General features: G+C 36.9%; 1 protein-coding gene across 1 annotated transcript; it reads right to left on the bottom strand.

Annotated features, from left to right (window-relative positions):
- Positions 1–8,248: 8,248 nt before the first annotated feature.
- LOC107782882 (uncharacterized) lies at positions 8,249–12,176 on the bottom strand. The gene is made up of 6 exons (XM_016603823.2): positions 11,990–12,176; positions 10,570–11,140; positions 10,266–10,475; positions 9,878–10,003; positions 8,584–9,770; positions 8,249–8,476 (listed from the first exon to the last, which is right to left on the bottom strand). Exons 1-6 carry the CDS (start codon positions 12,101–12,103, stop codon positions 8,429–8,431), a joined length of 2,256 nt encoding a protein of 751 aa, XP_016459309.1. The 5' UTR covers positions 12,104–12,176; the 3' UTR covers positions 8,249–8,428.
- Between the last annotated feature and the right edge of the window lie 7,107 nt (positions 12,177–19,283).

Genomic DNA, 19,283 nt, shown 5'->3' on the forward strand with positions numbered 1-19,283 from the left:
TAATTTGTCATGATCAACTGTCTTGTTGTGGACATTTATATCGCTTTTGAAAATATAACATATAATTATCGGCACGAAAAAATACATTATACAAATACAAGTCATGAATGAAATTCTTATTGTGACTATTGATATTGCTTTTGAAAATATAATATACAGTTATCTACGTGAGAGAACATGTTATATAAGTACAAGCCAACACTATGAATGCACATGATCGAAAGTATCCGTATTTGTACATTGTATTTGTCATTTGTGTGAAGAAAAAAAAAAAGGAAAAAGGAATCAAATCCCCCCATCAGCTAGTGTGTGATGTTATCCATCAGTTTTTCCTACTTATGTAAGCTTTTCGCTTTAAATTTTTATTAATATTTAGGAGCAATTCAACTATTACGTAAAATATTTTTCGAGTTTCAAAAAGTTAATTAACCTATTAACTTTGTAATTGTCAGTTCTCCTCTTTCTTAATCTCTTTTTTTTTTATTTTTTATTGTGTTATTAGCAAATCCGTAATGATTTAATTCCCCTTTTAAGCAATTTATTTTGCTGATATTGGTTTATCTTTCACTTGCATAGTCATCACATACTCGTAAAAATATATATTAATATTTTAATTTTTCATAACAAACAATACTCATCATAAAAGTACATGAAACCAAAGATGTCAACCTTAATAAAAATCAAATTGAAACTATGAAGTCATACTTTATTTATCAAAATTTGGAGAAATGTTTTGTTGGCATTCTTGGAAAATTGAGTTTGTTTACTAATTTGTCATTTTAGTGAAAGAGGACTGCAAATAGATCTTAAAGAAAAGGGTACGCTGCACCTTTTAATTAAACTTTTATTTTCAAAATCTTGCACTTTTGTAATTAACTATGTTAAAATCTGAATTATTTTTAAAATCTTTTATCCAATAAATTATTGATAGGAAGATTGTTTATCTTCTCAAAAATCTTGATGGAAAACTGCTTATGAAATTAACCATTTCATGTTTGCTATTTTTTTTTTTTTTTGGGTGATAGAAAGTACCAATTACAGAAAACTACGGAATTAGATATTTGAGAAATAACAAATACCTTCCCCACGAATAGAAATGAACAGTATGTCAATGTTTTCTTAAATAAAGAGAAACAATTGATTGAAGAACAATCCATTATTTATTTGAAAGAGAACTGAAATATTATGTGCTTCAATTAGGGGTGTTAATGGTTCGGTTCGATCGGTTATTTTATAAATTTTGTACCATACCAATTCTTCGGTTATTCTATTATGTATAACCAAACTTAGACTTTTCGAAACCGTCCCAATCATGTCGGTTACTCTTCGGGATCGGTACGGTTCGGTTAATTTTCGGTATTTTTTTAATGCCATATAAAAGTCACTATTAGGATGAGCATATACACCTTGTCCTATGCGGTGTCACGGGACACGCTTCGTCGAAATTTTTTACTAGTTATGTATAATAAAAATAAAAATATTAGGGATAAATATAGAAAATGACACCGCTTACAACTAAAATAAGTTATTTATTTGTTCATTTCTTCAATTAGGACACCACTTATGAAAAATCCTGCATACACCACTGACTATTAGAAGTAGAATACAATAAAATACGTACTTGTATATGACTTAGCCAAACTCTCTAAACATTTTTACTGTTTAAAGAGTGATAAATTAAGAAAACATGAAATATATATATCACACGAGTTTGAAAGATATTAACCAAATTGAGACTCAAGAATAAAGTCTATAGAAGATTAATATTCAAAAAGATAAATCTAATTCATATCAAATGAAACATATTCAACATATTATATTTTGCTACTTTATAGAAGATTAATATTCAAAAAGATAAATCTAAATCATATGAAAGAAACTTACTCAACATATTATAGTTTGCTACTCATAATCGCTAGAATATCTTGTATCTTACTAGTGAATATGTTGGAAATTAGGAGTAGCATAATAGATTTGGGAATTAGGATTTTGAGTTTAATTATTTGTGGCTTGTAACTGTTTTCATAATTCCAACACCCAAGGAAAAATTTAATAATTTATTATTTTAAAATTTAATGTATAGATATATTTTTCACATGTAAATTTATTCGATATGGTAGGTTCGGTAAGTTTTCGGTTTATTTTTGTAAAATAAAAAAACTACCCTAATTATCGGTACCGTTGTAGATTTATGTAAAAACCTACAATTTTATTAAAAAAACCTAAAAATCGGTTTGGTACGGTACGGTTCGGTCGGTTTAGTCGGTTTTTAAATATCTATCGACACCCCTAGCTTGAATGATCACGTTAATGTTAAACAATATTAGTAGTGATATACAAAGATTCTTTGCGTTGAAAACTAATGGGACTTGAGTTCTAACAGGAAGAATAGAAAATATGCTATGAACATCTTCTTCAGCACAACAAATTAATGCTCTATTGCACTTAGAAGATAAATTCATTGATGAACCCAGCTAGATTCTAAGAACCTGTTAAAATAACCTTAACTTTGATAGTTACTTCGACGATATTGAGAAAGAAAGGCTTAAGAGCTTCGAATTTGAAAGTATCCCCTGAGAAGACTTGTTAACCGGCAAGAAGATTTAACGGTCTAAGTCATTACCTCAAAAGTTTAGATTAATTGAAGATGATGAGAATGATTTCAGGGAATTACACAATGAAGATAGATGAGTTGAAATAACTAACACGGCCAAGATATGATTTGATAAGCCTTCTAAAATATAGAGCTATTGAAACTCCTAAATTTCATGGAAAAAAAGAACTTGTACTCACCACAAATTTTGCCGATGAAATGACTAATTTTTCAAATTCCGTATTGTTTATTTGACACTCTCGAGCACATCAAACAATCAAGTGCAATAAAATCTAAACCAACAAAAGAAGAATCTCAAGATGTCATTGCAATACTAAGAGGAATGAATAGTGAGCTCCCACGAACGAAGACTACAAAACCATGAAAATTGATCCAAACAACCTTTGGCTTTTCCTCTTCCTTTCTTCCCAAACGTAACCTCTACCCATTCTATCCCCTTTAGGAGTAATATTTTGAAGATGATGAGAATGATTTCAGGGAATTACACGATGAAGATAAATAAGTTAAAACAACTAACACGGCCAAGATATGATTTTATAAGCCCTCTAAAATATAGAGAGATTGAAACTGCTAAATTTCATGGAAAAAAAGAACTTGTACACACCACGAATTTTGCCGATGGAATGACTAATTTTCCAAATTCCATATTGTTTATTTGACACTCTGGAGCACATCAAACAATCAAGTGCAACAAAATCTAAACCAACAAAAGAAGAATCTCAAGATGTCATTGCAATACTAAGAAGAATGAATAGTGATATCCCACGAACGAAGACTACAAAACCATAAAAATTGATCCAAACAACCTTTGGTTTTTCCTCTTCCTTTCTTCCCAAACGTAACCTCTACCCATTCTATCCCCTTTAGGAGTAATATTTTGAAGATGATGAGAATGATTTTAGGAAATTACACAATGAAGATAGATAAGTTGAAACAACTAACACGGCCAAGATATGATTTGATAAGCCCTCTAAAATATAGAGAGATTGAAACTCCTAAATTTCATGGAAAAAAAGAACTTGTACTCACCACGAATTTTGCCGATGGAATGACTAATTTTCCAAATTCCATATTGTTTATTTGACACTCTGGAGCACATTAAACAATCAAGTGCAACAAAATCTAAACCAACAAAAGAAGAATCTCAAGATGTCATTGCAATACTAAGAGGAATGAATAGTGATCTCTCACGAACGAAGACTACAAAACCATGAAAATTGATCCAAACAACTTTTGTTTTTTCCTCTTCCTTTCTTCCCAAACGTAACCTCTACCCATTCTATCCTCTTTAGGAGTAATATTTTGAAGATGATGAGAATGATTTCAAAAAATTACACGATGAAGATAGATAAGTTGAAACAACTAATACAGCCAAGATATGATTTGATAAGCCCTATAAAATATAGAGAGATTGAAACTCCTAAATTTCATGGAAAAAAGAACTTGTACTCACCACGAATTTTGCCGATGGAATGACTAATTTTTCAATTTTCATATTATTTATTCGACACTCTGGAGCACATCAATCAATCAAGTGCAACAAAATCTAAACCAACAAAAGAAGAATCTCAAGATGTCATTGCAATACTAAGAGGAATGAATAGTGATATCCCACGAACGAAGACTACAAAACTATGAAAATTGATCCAAACAACCTTTGGCTTTTCCTCTTCCTTTCTTCCCAAACGTAACCTCTATCCATTCTATCCCCTTTAGGAGTAATATTTTGAAAATGATAAGAATGATTTCAGGGAATTACACGATGAAGATAGATAAGTCGAAACAACTAACATGGCCAAGATATGATTTGATAAGCCCACTAAAATATAGAGAGATTGAAACTCCTAAATTTCATGGAAAAAAAGAACTTGTACTCACCACGAATTTTGCCGATGGAATGACAAATTTTTCAAATTCCATATTGTTTATTTGACACTCTGGAGCACATCAAACAATCAAGTGCAACAAAATCTAAACCAACAAAAGAAGAATCTCAAGATGTCATTGCAATACTGTAACGACCCAGACGGTCGTTTTGAGTATTATAATCCCGTTCTCCCATTTACTCCTCAATTTATACTTTACAGTTGTTTTATGACTTACCGGATTAGTTGGTTCGGGTCCGGAAGGAATTCGGAGTGAAATGAGACACTTAATCTCATAATTTAAAACTTAAGTTAGAAAAGTTGACCGGATGTGGACTTATATATAAACGACATCGGATTCGAATTCTGATAATTTTAATAGCTTCGTATGGTGATTTTGGACTTAGCAGCGTATCCGAAAAATTATTTGGAGGTCCATAGTGGAATTAGACTTAAAATGGCGAAAGTCGAATTTTTGGAAAGTTTTACCCGGGGGGGGGGGATTGACTTTTTGATATCGGGGTCGAAATCCGATTCTGAAAATTTTAATAAGTCCGTTATGTAATTTATGACTTGTGTGCAAAATTTGAGGTCAATCGGACGTGATTTGATAAGTTTCGGCATCGTTTGTGGAAACTTGAAATTTCAAAGTTCATTAGACTTGAATTGGGGTATGATTCATGGTTTTAGCGTTGTTTGAGGTAATTTGAAGGTTCGACTAAGTTCGTATGATATTTTGGGACTTAATGATATGTTTGGTTGAGGTCCTAGGGGAACTTGGGTGAGTTTCGTAGGGTTAAAAGATAGAATTTGGACTTGGAAGAAAATCTGAAGGTTTCTGCCATCTGATGTAATCGCACCTGCGGAACTTCCATCGCAGGTGCGAGCTCGCAGAAGCGAGCCTTCTATCGCAGATGCGTCCAGGCGTGACTGGGGCTTCAATCGCAGAAGCGGCAGGTAGCCGCAGAAGCGTCCCCGCACCTGCGGGCGTTTGATCGCAGAAACGCAAGGGCGCTTGGTGAGGCAGCTTCGCAGAAGCGGACAACTCCTCGTAGAAGCGTGTCCGCAAATGCGCACAAAATCCCGCAAAAGCGGAAACCCCTGGGCAGTACAAAACACATAGGGGTTCCGAGCTTTTGCCATTTTTGGGCATTTCAAGCTCGGGTTGGGCGATTTTGAGCGAGGTTTTCACGGGAAATCTTGAGGTAAGTCACTTGTGATCATTTCTACTTCATAATATTGAATTATCATCGAATAATTCGACTAGATTACATGTTTTTGAGGTATAAATCGGGGATTTGAACTTAGGGATTTGAAAATAAGATTTGAAGATTTGGAGGTCGAGTTGAGGTCGGATTTCGGTAAAATTAGTATGGTTAGACTCGTGGTTGAATGAGCTTCCTGATTTTGTAACTTTTGTCGGGTTCTGAGACGTGGGCACCAAGGACAATTTTTTAGCTAAATTTCGGAATTTTATGAAAAATTAGCATTTTCTTATGGAATTAATTTCAATAAATTTTATTGACTGAATCGAATTATTTGTGGCTAGATTCGAGGTGTTTGGAGGCCATTTCACGAGGCAAAGGCTTAGCGGAATAAGAATTTTACGGTTTGAGGTAAGTAACAGTTATAAATCTGGTCCTGAGGGTATGAAACCCCAGATTTTGTATCACGTGATTGTTTTGGAGGTGACGCACATGCTAGGTGACAGGCGTGTGGGCGTGCACCGAGGGGATTGTGACTTGGTCCGTCCCGTGAAACTGGAAAGTTGATTAACTTGTTGTTAGCTATATGCTCTCTATGTGTTGAAGAAATTTGACTGTAGATCATGTTAGAAATCTTGCTTAGGCTATGTGATAGTACTGTTGGGACCCGCAGAGGTCGCGTACTTGTTGAATTATTTGCTAATTATTGTCTTGTACTCAGTCATGATTTTACTTGCGTATCATACCTCAGTCTTTCTTGATTTTTGTTGGTACACTATGTTATCTTTGTTTGGGCTAATCTTTGTGATTTCCGAGAGCCCGAGAGACTAGAGAGGTTGATGACTGAGTGAGGCCAAGGGCCTGTCGGTGAGGTATGGATATTATAGCACGTGAGCTGTCCGTGCAGGATATTATAGCACGTGAGTTGTTCGTGCGGATTACAACGCTTGGGCTGTAGGAGCCCCTCCGGAGTTTGTACACCCCCAGTGAGCGTGGGTACCCATTGCGTGTGAGTGCTGAGGGTTGGGAGCCCAGTGAGTGATGGTTGTCTAGAGAGACTGTACTTGTTTTTCATTTGTTGTTGCACTTAGTTGCTATTTGTCATTGTTGTGAAATTTTCTAAAAGATTTTATATCCGGAATACATGAACTTGAACTGTATAGAATTGATTTGACTTAAACTGCTGGAATTGAAAGCATGTCTATTCTTTGCTGGAATTACTGAAAGTGAACTATAACTGTGTACCTCATCACTATCTTCAGTTCCTCATTTATTATTGTTACTTGCTGAGTTGGTTGTACTCATACTACACCCTGCACTTCGTGTGCATATCCAGGTGTTCCCGGACATAACAGGTGTTGATTCTTGCACGCAGTTGGTTTTCCGGAGATTCTGAGGTAGCTGCCGTGTTTCGCAGATCTTGTCTCTCCTTCCCTATCTCTTTGTTTACTGTAATGGGTCTCCGACCATTATAGACCGTATTTTTCCAGACTTGTATTCATAATAGATGTTCATGTACTTAGTGACACCGGGTTTTGGGAGTGTTTATATATGTATTTGAGAATTTTCTTCCGCTGAATTTAATTATTTTGTTTTTAAACATAAAAGATATGGGAGTTTATTGAGATTGTCGGCTTGCCTAGTATTGAGATAGGCGCCATCACGACGGATGTGATTTTAGGTCGTGACAAATACTAAGAGGAATGAATAGTGATCTCCCACGAATGAAGACTACAAAACCATGAAAATTGATCCAAACAACCTTTGGTTTTTCCTCTTCCTTTCTTCCCAAACATAACCTCTACCCATTCTATCCCCTTTAGGAGTAATATTTTGAAGATGATGATAATGATTTCAGGGAATTACACAATGAAGATAGATAAGTTGAAACAACTAACACGGCCAAGATATGATTTGATAAGCCCTCTAAAATATAGAGAGATTGAAACTCCTAAATTTCATGGAAAAAAAGAACTTGTACTCACCACGAATTTTGCCGATGGAATGACTAATTTTCCAAATTTCATATTGTTTATTTGACACTCTGGAGCACATCAAACAATCAAGTGCAACAAAATCTAAACCAATAAAAGAAGAATCTTAAGATGTCATTGCAATACTTAGAAGAATGAATGAATAGTGATCTCCCACGAACGAAGACTATAAAACCATAAAAATTGATCCAAACAACCTTTGGCTTTTCCTCTTCCTTTCTTCCCAAAAGATCCCTCTCGTGGGGATCATGTTTGATGTTTCTGTTCAGTTGGTACATTTAGGTTATTCAGTTTCACCAATTTACTATGTCCAACAAGAAGCTGTTGGTGAGGCAAGTTGAGAAAATTGTAGCACCTTTACCAATATATGGAATATGCTAGATGAAAGATCCCTCTCGTGGGGATCATGTTTGATGTTTCTGTTCAGTTAGTACATTTAGGTTATTCAGTTTCATCAATTTACTATGTCCAACAAGAAGCTGTTGGTGAGGCAAGTTGATCACAACTATTCCAGAAATAGACCTAGCTTAATTGACAAACTAGAGAGAATTACTATCAAGTGGATCATTATAGAAGAAACTTCATAAGTTTTCATAAACTAAAAGGAAGCATAAATAAGAGCGATCACAATTTTGATACATCTCTGATGGGCAAACCAAGAAGGTTTTGCAAGGCTATTATATCATTCCACTCTCAAGTTCATGTAATCTATGGCAAAATGGTTTGCCTTGTAAGCCTCATTTCTCAGTTTCAGCGGTTTTCTGGAAGTGTCTGCAAAGCTGGTCTTGAACTTGCTACCTGCGAATGAAAAACACTTTAGAATAACTCTCTTAACATTTAATGGCTACCTGAAAAAGTATGACTGATTCAAGAAAATAAAAGAATGAAGCAGGGATTTCTCTCACCTTAGTGTTAGTGCTATCCATTATTTTAGGATCTTTTGAAATATGCATCTCCTTCAACATTTTTGTAAGCTGCCTCAAGCTTAAATCTTGCAAAGATTGCTTACTGTTATTGCCAGCATTGCTTTTGTTTTTCTTCGACTTCTCTTTTGTCTGAACGACTTTTCTGCCACTGTTATCTATATTCTCCTTGTCATCATGGATCTGAGCCACTTTTGCCGCTGCTGATGCTTTGCTCATGGATTTCTTCATAGGTGTCTTACTTGAAGATATCTTAACTGGTGTCAAACAGCTTGTCTCAGTGATGAGAACCGCGTTCATTGTTGACGAGGCAGACAGATTATACACTGGTTCCAGTATCAAAGTGGAGACAGATTTTGAGGCAGTATTAGGTATAGGTGAAGCCACTGGGGGATGAGCAGCAGGATCCACATCAGTCTGTGCATCATCAACTTCAAATTCTTTTATGGGTTCTTCTCCAGCAAATTCTATGTTAGCTTCTGAAACATCTTGCAGAAGATGAAGACCTTCACTCGCCTTAGCCTCCATCTCACGGTTTAACTGCCCGGACAAATCAATATCAAGAGAATTCAAGTTAGTTTCTGCATTAAAACTTTCAACTTCTCCCGTTGATTTGGCATTGAGAACAAGAGAAACCAAGGGGAAAAGAGGAGCAACAGCAGTATTATCCACATTAGCCTCATCATCGTCAACTTCAGATTTGTCCATCAGTTCGTCTCCAGGAAGTTCTACATTAGCTTCTGAAACATCTTTCGAACACTGAAGACTTCCACTAACATTTGTCTCCCCCTTCTCTTTCTTCTGTCCCATCAATTCTCCTTCTCCTGAATCATCAGAATTAGATTCTGTTCCGTTATCCACTTCACATTCATATATCTCATCATCATGGTTTTCCTCTGCAACATTATCCTCCTCAAAATCAAAGACTTCGTCCCAGTGGGGCTGATTTTCTTGGGTCAACTGCTTGGACAAGGCCACGTCAGGGAAATCTAGCCTAGTCTTTGCATCATGACCCAAGTCCTGGATTTTGTTCTGAATATCTTCATCTTTTGTTTCTGCCTCTCCATCATTCACTTCCTTTGCAGCAGATCCTTCTATTTGTTTGTTTCCGTTCACTTCGTTCATGGCCTCAATTTGATTCTCATTCTCAGAGTTGAATGCATCAACAACTGCAAAATTGAGATATCGGGTCATAAAGTGCTAAATGAAGATGATAACTGTCTAACAAAAATGTAATAGGTCACAAGAGAAGTACAAATAACTACTTTAGCCCTACCGCTATCTTCAAGGAGCTCAACGTCCGTCATTTTAGAATGCAGACCCCCAGATTCCTCTTCGACAGAAACCATTTGTATCCCGTTTTCAAGTACATTATCTTCTTTTGCATATACTTCTTCAAGCCCTACAACAATTAATTTCCCTTAATGGCAGCAAAGCAAGGAGTACTTGGTTGGGAACTAACGGGAAGAATGAGAAGTATATACAACAGTGACAGCGAATCAAGTAATTGTTATAAAGGAATACATGGATGAACAGATAAACTGATTCTCATCATTCTTTTGTACTAAGAAGGCAACTGAACTTATCACATATCAATATCCCCAGAGAACCAAAACTATTTTAAGCATGGAAAGTCATGGTAATACCCTGAGAATAACACATACCGTTGTTGCTGTGATAAGATACTTCTACCTCCAAGTCCTTTTCTGCTTCTTCGTTCAAGACATCAACTGCAAGGCTACCGGCACTTACTTCTTGAACACCAACTTCCACTTCCATTACATTTTCTACCAAGACATTTGAATCTTGAACTGATAAAATCTCCGAATCTTTATTGACATCCAAACTCTCTTCTGCCTCTTTCAAATCAATACCTGTGGAAAGGCTGCAGTCAGAACTCAGAGAAAACAGCATCTTAACAAAGTATATCACAAAAGGGAAAAAGAAATTTATTGTTTCAGATATTACCATTTCTGTCTAAATCTTCGTTCTCATGACTAGAATGCTGCTTAGAGTCCACCTCCGAATTTTCATCATCGTCTTCCGAATACGCATCATATGTAATGGTTCCCGATTTTTCGTTCTCTTGTGTGATTGATTCAGAGCTAGTTTTCCCAGCTAACCTAGTTGATCGACGGGTGCTATACACTTGGCTGACTGAACTCTTTGCCTTCACTTCCCTTCTTCGGCTAGAATGCACAGCTGCTGGTGTCTTCGAAACCTCTTTCTTTTCCATCATAATCTGATCACCAATGTGCTCATCTGATTCACATTCTTTCATCGAGCTTTCCAATTTTGAACGAACTGAAGTTGCTGCAGCCCTTCTTCTTCTGGTAGTTGGCAAGGCAGGAGTCTCAACCATCTCAATCTTTGCTTCATTGACGGCTTTGGCCGTCGTTCCTCTTGCTCTCCCGCGTGTCATAGTCAAGGTACGAGGTACACTCGCTGATACTTTTTCCGACTTTTCAGGAGACGCCATGGATGAAGAGTTTGCAGTTTCGGATTCACATGGACTCAGGAACTCCTCAATACCATCGACCTGCACATAAGCATGAAGCTCAATTCTCCTCCGGAAGCAAAACATTAATATAAAATTGTGCAAATAGTTATAAGCAGATGTAGGATAACTGATGTTTGAAGAAGAAAATCTTGCAAATTTTAGTAAAAGTAGTTTTGACGCTAATGCAGTTGGCAAATAATCCTTAACAGACTATATCAAAATGACATATATGCAATATGAGTTTAATTTTTATGAACAGACAGTGTAAAAAAATATTTACATAACCAGGTTATTTATAAGGTAATTATAGTTAAATCTCTTGATAAGTACTACTTAGTAATTAGTCTCGTAAAATTGGCTATTACACGTTTAAAAATCATTGATAGTGTAAAAAAAACACTGCAGGTGTACTTAATCTTTGCAATAACAGCTATAGAAAACAGTTTCTACATTAAATCAGAGATGACAAGTCAATAAATGGAATGGAAAAAAGAACTTTTAACCTTCATGCATGATTAATCGTAAAAAGCAGAATCTATATACAGAGTTTCCAACAAAAATATCAAAGATCAATGCACACGAAATACCCGCTGGCAACAGGTTTAATTTATATAGGTCAAATATCAATGGATCTAACTAAGGTCCTCAATCCTAATTTTATTTGTCAGCTATATGAATCGTCTGCGTCGGTTCTGCTCAATACATCTTAAATATTAAAGCTCAATAATTAAATTGAAAATAAACAACATTATTTTCGCTGTCAATGCGAAAAGCAATTTGCAACCCTAATTATCTTCATTTTCATTAATTTTAGACGAACTCATCAAAATCCACTAAGCACAAGCGCAGATGTGATGTTAATTTTCGATGTTCGATTAAAATACTTACAGTGTCGAGAGAAGCGAGCGCATCAGCCATGGCGACATTCGTGATGTTAGCTGGGATTTTGTTCTTCTTACAAAGAACTTGAAGCTCTCTCCTTGTGAGGCTGAGGAAATCCATTGGAATTGTCACTGGAAATGATTGAAGATTGGCCTAGGTACTACTTTTGGGCGTTTTCTGAATGAGAGGGATGAGAAAGGTGAGGGGCATATATATACTTGAAAAGGTGACCGTTGGAGCGGAGATTCAAATTTTGAACTTTTTCTTTTTAGTTAATTCCATACCATATGGGCCTTACTTAGAGATTTCGGAGCCCAAACCACCGAATAAATGGGCCCAGATGTTTTTGTGTCCAATAAGCCCGTCTACTGAAGAAAAGAGGCCGTGCTAAAGTTTTCATTGACTTAGCTTTGTTAAAAGGGAAAACTACACAATATAGTTGGTAATATATATATATATATATATATATATATTTTTATATATTAATATATAATATATATATATATATATATATTTTTTATGTATTTAACTAACAAATATAATTATTTTTGACCGACCGGTCAAACGTGCAACTTGCCCGTTATTGTCCTTTCTATTTTAATTTAGATTACAAGTTGAGATGATAATGATAATAATAAAAGTAGTGATTGAGATCATCCTTAAAAAGAAACATAATGTTTGGATTAGGAAGAAGAAATGATTTCCATTTGGTCAGGTTATGCATTTTTGGCATTTTATAACACATAGTATAAACTTGTTTACAAATGTGTTATAACATCCTAAACAAATGTATTTGGAACTTAACCACCTAAAGTTGGTCTCAGTGGCAAATAATACAATTAGATAATTAAGATCACACTCAGAATTAAAGGAAAGTAAATGAAACTCATAAAGATGTATTTGTTTGGAAATTAAACATTCACCTAACGAAGCGCCCTAATTTAGTCCTATCAATAGTTAATTGGATTAAAATTCGCTTCTCGATTTCACAATCTCTTTGAACTGAATTTGAGAATGTTTAACTTCCTTCACATTGGATGGGATTACTCATATTCAGCTACATGGTTTTGTGAGAATTTCGACGATCTGGAACTTTATTCATTACTTTCATGTTGATACGTTATTTATAGTTATTTATCGGAGTGCTTTTGTTCATGTACACGTACGTACGACAAGAACACTTCTTTGTCTAAGAAAATGAACAAGAGAATTTCGCTCTTAAACCCGTTAATTCGTCCATAACATTTTTTGGACGTGACATCTTTTTCTCTTTCATAATATACAATACTTTCTTTTTTATTTTTACACCCTATGAGCTTGTAGTATTTGGATGCTAAATCTGTTTTAAGAATTGTTAAATGGGGATAATCCTTTTAAGTAGATGACTCGTCAGAAGGTCGGAGCGGGACTTTTTTGTGAAAAAAGAACTTGAAAAAGAAAAGTTTGTTTTTCTAAAGGAGAAACACTATGTTATTTTCAATCCCGACGTATTTCGGATGCTTGAAGGCCCCATTGATATGAAATGATTTAGAAAGATTCTTCTTTATCCATATTGATCGATCATGGTATCGATAGACTTGCTTCTTTTTCGGCCAAATTCAGATTTCGTTTTGCTTATCCCGGTCGTCGAGCCTGATCGAGTCTACTATTTTCCCTGTCCCCAAACAACTACCACAATTTCTAGCAACTTTTGCTTATGCGAGTACTAGGTAGTCCGTGCCCGTACTTTGCACGGGCATATGGTTGATATCATTTTAGAAAAGAGGTCTAATGGTTGACAATTTTTTTTTTCTCAGTTTTTACCAAAAAAATACTTTAAATAACTAAAAAAACTGAAAAATATATATTTTGCAAATTTCTTTTTTTCAGTTTTTACAAAATATATATATTTCAGTTTTTAAAGAATTTTATTTTTTTTTTTTTTGTAAAACTGAAAAAAAAGGAATTTTCAAAATATATATTTTCCAGTTTTTTCATTTTTAATTTTTTTTTTGTAAAAACTGAAAAATAAAAAGACTTTGCAAAATATTTTCCTTTTTTTAAAATTAATGCATATGTTGTCCACTGCTTTAGGAGAGTCTTTTTTTTCCAGTTTTTACAAAAAAATATTCTTTTTTCAGTTTTTACAAAAATAATACTTTAAAAAACTGAAAAGACTTAAAAATATATATTTTGCAAATTCCTTTTTTTCCAATTTTTACAAAAAAATTTTCCAGTTTTTACAAAATATATGCTTTAAAAAAATTAAAAAAACTGAATTTTAAAACGGGTCGGGTGGTGGGTTTTTTAAAATGGATCGGTTAAAAAAAATTGGTCGTTTTCATCTGGTGCTGCCACGTGGCACTCCATCCAAAATAAGGGTATATTTGTTCCAAAGTATGACGAGAAAGGTATATATAACCTAATAGTATAACGAAGGGTATTCTTAGACCATTTTCGAAAGTACAGGGATATATTTGGCTATTTGCCGAAGATAATTTCATGATTGTTTATATTATTTATTAGGATAACCCAAAAAAAAGGAAAGAAAAACCATCAACCTGACTAAATATTAGCATAAAACACATCGTACAATATACATTCATTTGCGGAATAAAGTCTACAATTACATTCTTAGGAATGCTTCCAATGACAAAGAACAAAACAATTAGATTAATCGTGTTCCTGTTGGTGGTCCAACAAATACAAAAGCTGAAGCTGCAATTGATAGGACATACTTCCACTTTGGCACCGGAAGAAAAGAAAACTAAGAAGATCTTATAAGAAAGCATATTGTTCACCCGAAAAACGGATGAAGTTGAATTTGTACGTAGTTATAAGGATATGTGGCGCAACTTAATACAAATTGTGAGGATAAATAGAAATATAAGTATGGATTGCAAAGAATGCAAAATAGATTAGGTTGTAAAGAAGATGAATTTTAAGACTAAACAAGTGGAATCAATTTAACAAGCTTGAAAGAACTACTCTTTACTATGGAAGAATATAGTGTTTTGATTACAATGTAAGCATGAAAAAATTTGCCTTTACAGAAATGATAACCATGCCCTTTATAGTAGAGGTATCTTGCTTTAAATATAATTAAAAATACTCAGTGGGAAACCCATGATAAACCAGCTTTTCCACAATTTCTGCCAAGATTCTCTCCTCTAGTGGGATTGCAACGGTTTTTGTCTGTGAGCTTCGATCTTGACTCGAGCTCTCGATCTTGGCTTGAGCTCGATTCTGACTCGAGCTCTCGAATTGATTCGGGGTCAATATTGGTCGGTCTCTGGATCATAAGCTTGATAGCTTTACTTTGCATTATAGTTCGATTTGGATCCGAGCTTGATAATGATATCGAACTCGACATTGATCGGCCCTTCGGGTTCGAAGCTTGTTTGTACCATCTTCGGAACCCATCTCGAGGTCTTACTTCGATCGATTATCTTTCGAACTCGATCAGACGCATGAAGGCCGAAATCTATTTCGACCGTATACAGATAGTCCCCTCGTTTCTCAGGAAGAATGTGGTGAGAAACGATATGATTTTTCAACGGCTCGATCGGATTATAAACTGACGTTTTCATCGGGCTCGATCATGACGCACGTGATAGATGTCCCGTCGATTTAGTCTTTCAAGGCATTTAATGCATGCTAGACGGTGGTCGGCTACCGTTGATACTGAACCGCCATTGCTTAAACCTATAAATAACCCTTCCTTTTATCATTTACCACCTTTACATCTTCAATCTCCCAAATTTCTCAAGTCCCTTTTCGTATTCTCTGGCTTACCCGCAAATCTGTGATTTCTCTTTGCAAAAAGCCCCTCTTCAATTTTACCAAATCTTTGTCACTTTCTTCTATTCCTCACCTTTGAATTCGAAAATGGAGAAAACATCACAAACCATTCCTCAGAAAGAGAAGGCTTCATCTTCATAGTGTGCCGCCGATGAGACACCGGCAGAACCACGGCCTGAGGAGTGCGTTCCCGGGGCATGTGTTCTCACTTATTATTTTAAGGTCGATAAAGTCTCATCAGTCCCTGGCCGATGTGAGTTAATATTGAGGTACATGTGTTCGATAACCGAGAAGCACCTCAAACAACTAAAGAAAGATGGCAATTGGGATAAAAAAAGAAGTAATAATTCCTACTTCTGACGAAGATATCATCACTTATGTGAAAGGGTTTTTGAATGTGTATACTTACCCTTTCACGTTAGATTCCCTCGATTCCATTATTATTGATTTCTGTCGTCAATACTAAATAATCCTAGTCCAGGTCCATCCTTCTTTTTGGCAGAACGTTATCTTGATTCGATACTTTGTGAACAAAACCGAGGGGATGCCGTTCACCCTCGACCATCTTATCCGATTGTACCATCCTCGACTTTTTCGAGGAGGGTTAATAAAACTTCAGCGTCGGGCTACCAAGGCTCTGTTCTCGAGCATTGACGAGGACATGGATCAGGGCTGGATGGGCAGGTTCGTTCGAGTGAGGACTTCAGACATGATTCCGACCGAAAAGATGCCCTTTCTCGAGGAGTGGAATATGAAATGTAAGTGTGATCCTACTGTTACTTCCTTCTATTTTGTTCTTTCATCTCTTTTCTTATCGATACTCTTCTTTTTGTGATGCAGCTGTTCCCTAGATGCCCGGAGCAGTTCCCGATCTTAAAAACTGGGTACGAGCTCTTGTTTCGACCTCCACATATGCCGAGTGCTCATGGCGTGATTTGTCAAAGGGTCGGTGGGAGGCCAAAAATCACAGTAAGCCCCTTTCTTGTACTCTTTGATAATTCGAACGAGATGCCTTCCAAATATTAATAAAATTTTCCATATGCAGGTTTGGGGAAAGATGCGATTTTGAGGCCCTTGTCCATCGAGGAAGAAACTTTGGCCTCTGTCCCAAAGACGATGAAGGAAAATAAAAGGAAAAGGGCCTATGTTCCCGAAGATCCAAAACCGATGAAGAGGACGGCTCGTAAGCCGAACAAGAATGCCATTCCTTTGACCGTAGAATCAGTTCTGCGTCTGAGGGATGATGAAGAGAACGATGGGTCTGCTCTGGTGGCCTGAACAAAGAAGATCACCGACGTTCCACAGGCAGCTGGATCAATGGTGGTTCATAAGGCTCCGCCTCGAACTGAGGATATATCAGAGAGATTCGGGTAGAGTCCCCGAGTTGCTGGAGATCAGAGATGTTTCCCATCGAAGCTGATGGATGGGGGATATGTCTGAAGGGGTTCTTCCAGAATCTTTTCGAACCGAAGAGAATGCCCCAGATAACTCATTTGGGGCAGTAGCAATCGAAGGCTCGCCCACCTTCCCTGCCTTTTTTGCAGGGGCGATTCGGGAAGCCCAAGATTTAGGGTCTCTCGAACTAGATAGGCCTCATGATGGAGAGGATACTTTTCGTGACCTGTTTATCAGCGTCGAAGATACTGTCCGTTCAAGTGATCCATTAGATCTTTTTTACAGAGTGCAGCAAGCTTTGAATCAGGTAGGCCTTAAATCATATGGCGTTACCTTTAAGTTTGCCTTTTTTTCTGACTTCGTTTCTTCTTTCTTTGCAGGCCATGGCAGTTCATCGAGAATCATGTTCTTGGTCCCGAACCAAGCTGCGTCGATACGAGGCCGAGCTTTAGCAGGTTACGGAGGAGAGGAACTCCTTAAAGCTCCTTTTGGGCCAAATGAGAGAGGAAATAAAAGACCTCCAAGCTGAGTTGGACAGGGCTCACCAAGATTAGATCGATCTATCCGAGCAGGTAATAATGCTTTTAAAAGCCTATGGACTTGATACCAGAATGATGGCTAATCTTTCGGTCTCACAGCTACAGCAGAAAATCGAGATGATTGGAAAACTCCGTGAAGAAGTTGATGTGATAAGAGCGGAGTCTTTGAAGTGGAAAGAAGGAATGGACCGCTTTGCTGCAGAGAAAGAAACTGCTCGAGCCCAATTGTCATCGGCCAAAAACCAACTTCAAAAAATGAAGGAGAAAATCTCGGTCCAAGTAAGAGGAATAGAGGAGCTTGAGGCTTGGTTGGCCTCTGTTCTTGCCAAGGCCGAATCTGACGCCGAAAAGGCAAAGGCCGATGCGGATACACTCGTAGCCGTCTATCGGGCCGATGCTGAAGCTGCCCAGGTCCAAGCAAGAGAGGCAACCGAGACCGCCGATACTCGAGCACATTGGGTCGCTGAACTTGCTAAGTGCCAATCTCGGAGGGAGACCCTCGAGGAGATCCATGCTCAAGGCCTCACTGAAGAGATAAAAAGGGGCAAAGAACTTGAAGTTGATGCTGAAGCCTTGGCTTCTGATGGTGACGATGACGATGACGATGATGATGGCCATAAGAGCGGGTCTGAGAATGGGGAGGGGGGGATCTTAGTGGAGAAGAGACCGCTCCCGGTGATAACCCAGAAGCTTAGCCTTTAGTTTCTATGTTGCAATTAGTCATGTAAACAATTTTTGTATATATATATACAAATTTCTTTTTTCTTTTATTGACTTGCTTCCGCTTTCTCGCCTTGTGAAGATTTCGTTCATGTCTTGAGAATGCTTTCATAAGGATTTAGGCAATTTCATCGAATTCGGACTTCGTAGCCTTTATGACAGAGTGAGTATTTTCTCGAACTCGAAATAAAAGTAGCTCGTAGGCTTAGTATTCGAGTGTATGTTTTGAACTCGAAGTTATGTAGCCCGTAGGCATAGTAGTCGAGTGAATGTTTTGAACTCGAAGTAATGTAGTCCGTAGGCGTAGTGGTCGAGTGAATGTTTAGAACTCGAAGCAATGTAGCCCGTAGGCGTAGTGGTCGAGTGAATGTTTCGAACTCGAAGTAATGTAGCCCGTAGGCGTAGTGGTCAAGTAAACGTTTCGAACTCGAAGTAATGTAGCCCGTAGGCGTAGTAGTCGAGTGAATGTTTCGAAGTCGAAATAATGTAGCCTGTAGGCGTAATGGTCGAGTGAGTGCTTGCTCGAACTCGAAATAAGAGTAGCCCGTAGGCTTAGTAGTCGAGTGAATGATTTGATCTCTAAATAATGTAACCCGTAGGCGTAATGGACGAGTGAATGCTTGCTCGAACTCGAAATAAAAGTAGCCTGTAGGTTTAGTAGTCGAGTGAATGATTCGAACTCGAAATAATGTTGTCTGTAGGCGTAATGGTCGAGTGAGTGCTTGCTCAAACTCTAAATAAAAGTAGCCCGTAGGCTTCGTTGATTTTCGGTTGGCAACCATCGATTTAAGGGGTAGTGGTTGGCCCTTAAGCGTATTTGCATAATAAATCTCGAAATTGAGGAAATCTTTCTTGGATATAAAATG

The sequence above is a fragment of the Nicotiana tabacum genome, chromosome 4, assembly GCF_000715075.1.
Source record: "Nicotiana tabacum cultivar K326 chromosome 4, ASM71507v2, whole genome shotgun sequence".
NCBI lineage: Eukaryota > Viridiplantae > Streptophyta > Magnoliopsida > Solanales > Solanaceae > Nicotiana > Nicotiana tabacum.

What these genes read in the sequence shown, in the direction of transcription:
- LOC107782882 (XM_016603823.2), bottom strand. Translation starts at nt 12,103, where the DNA reads ATGGATTTCCTCAGCCTCACAAGGAGAGAGCTTCAAGTTCTTTGTAAG. An exon ending in CGCTCGCTTCTCTCGACACT is followed by an intron (nt 11,141 to 11,989) that starts GTAAGTATTTTA and finishes GCTTATGTGCAG; the next exon opens with GTCGATGGTATTGAGGAGTT. An exon ending in CGAAGATTTAGACAGAAATG is followed by an intron (nt 10,476 to 10,569) that starts GTAATATCTGAA and finishes GCCTTTCCACAG; the next exon opens with GTATTGATTTGAAAGAGGCA.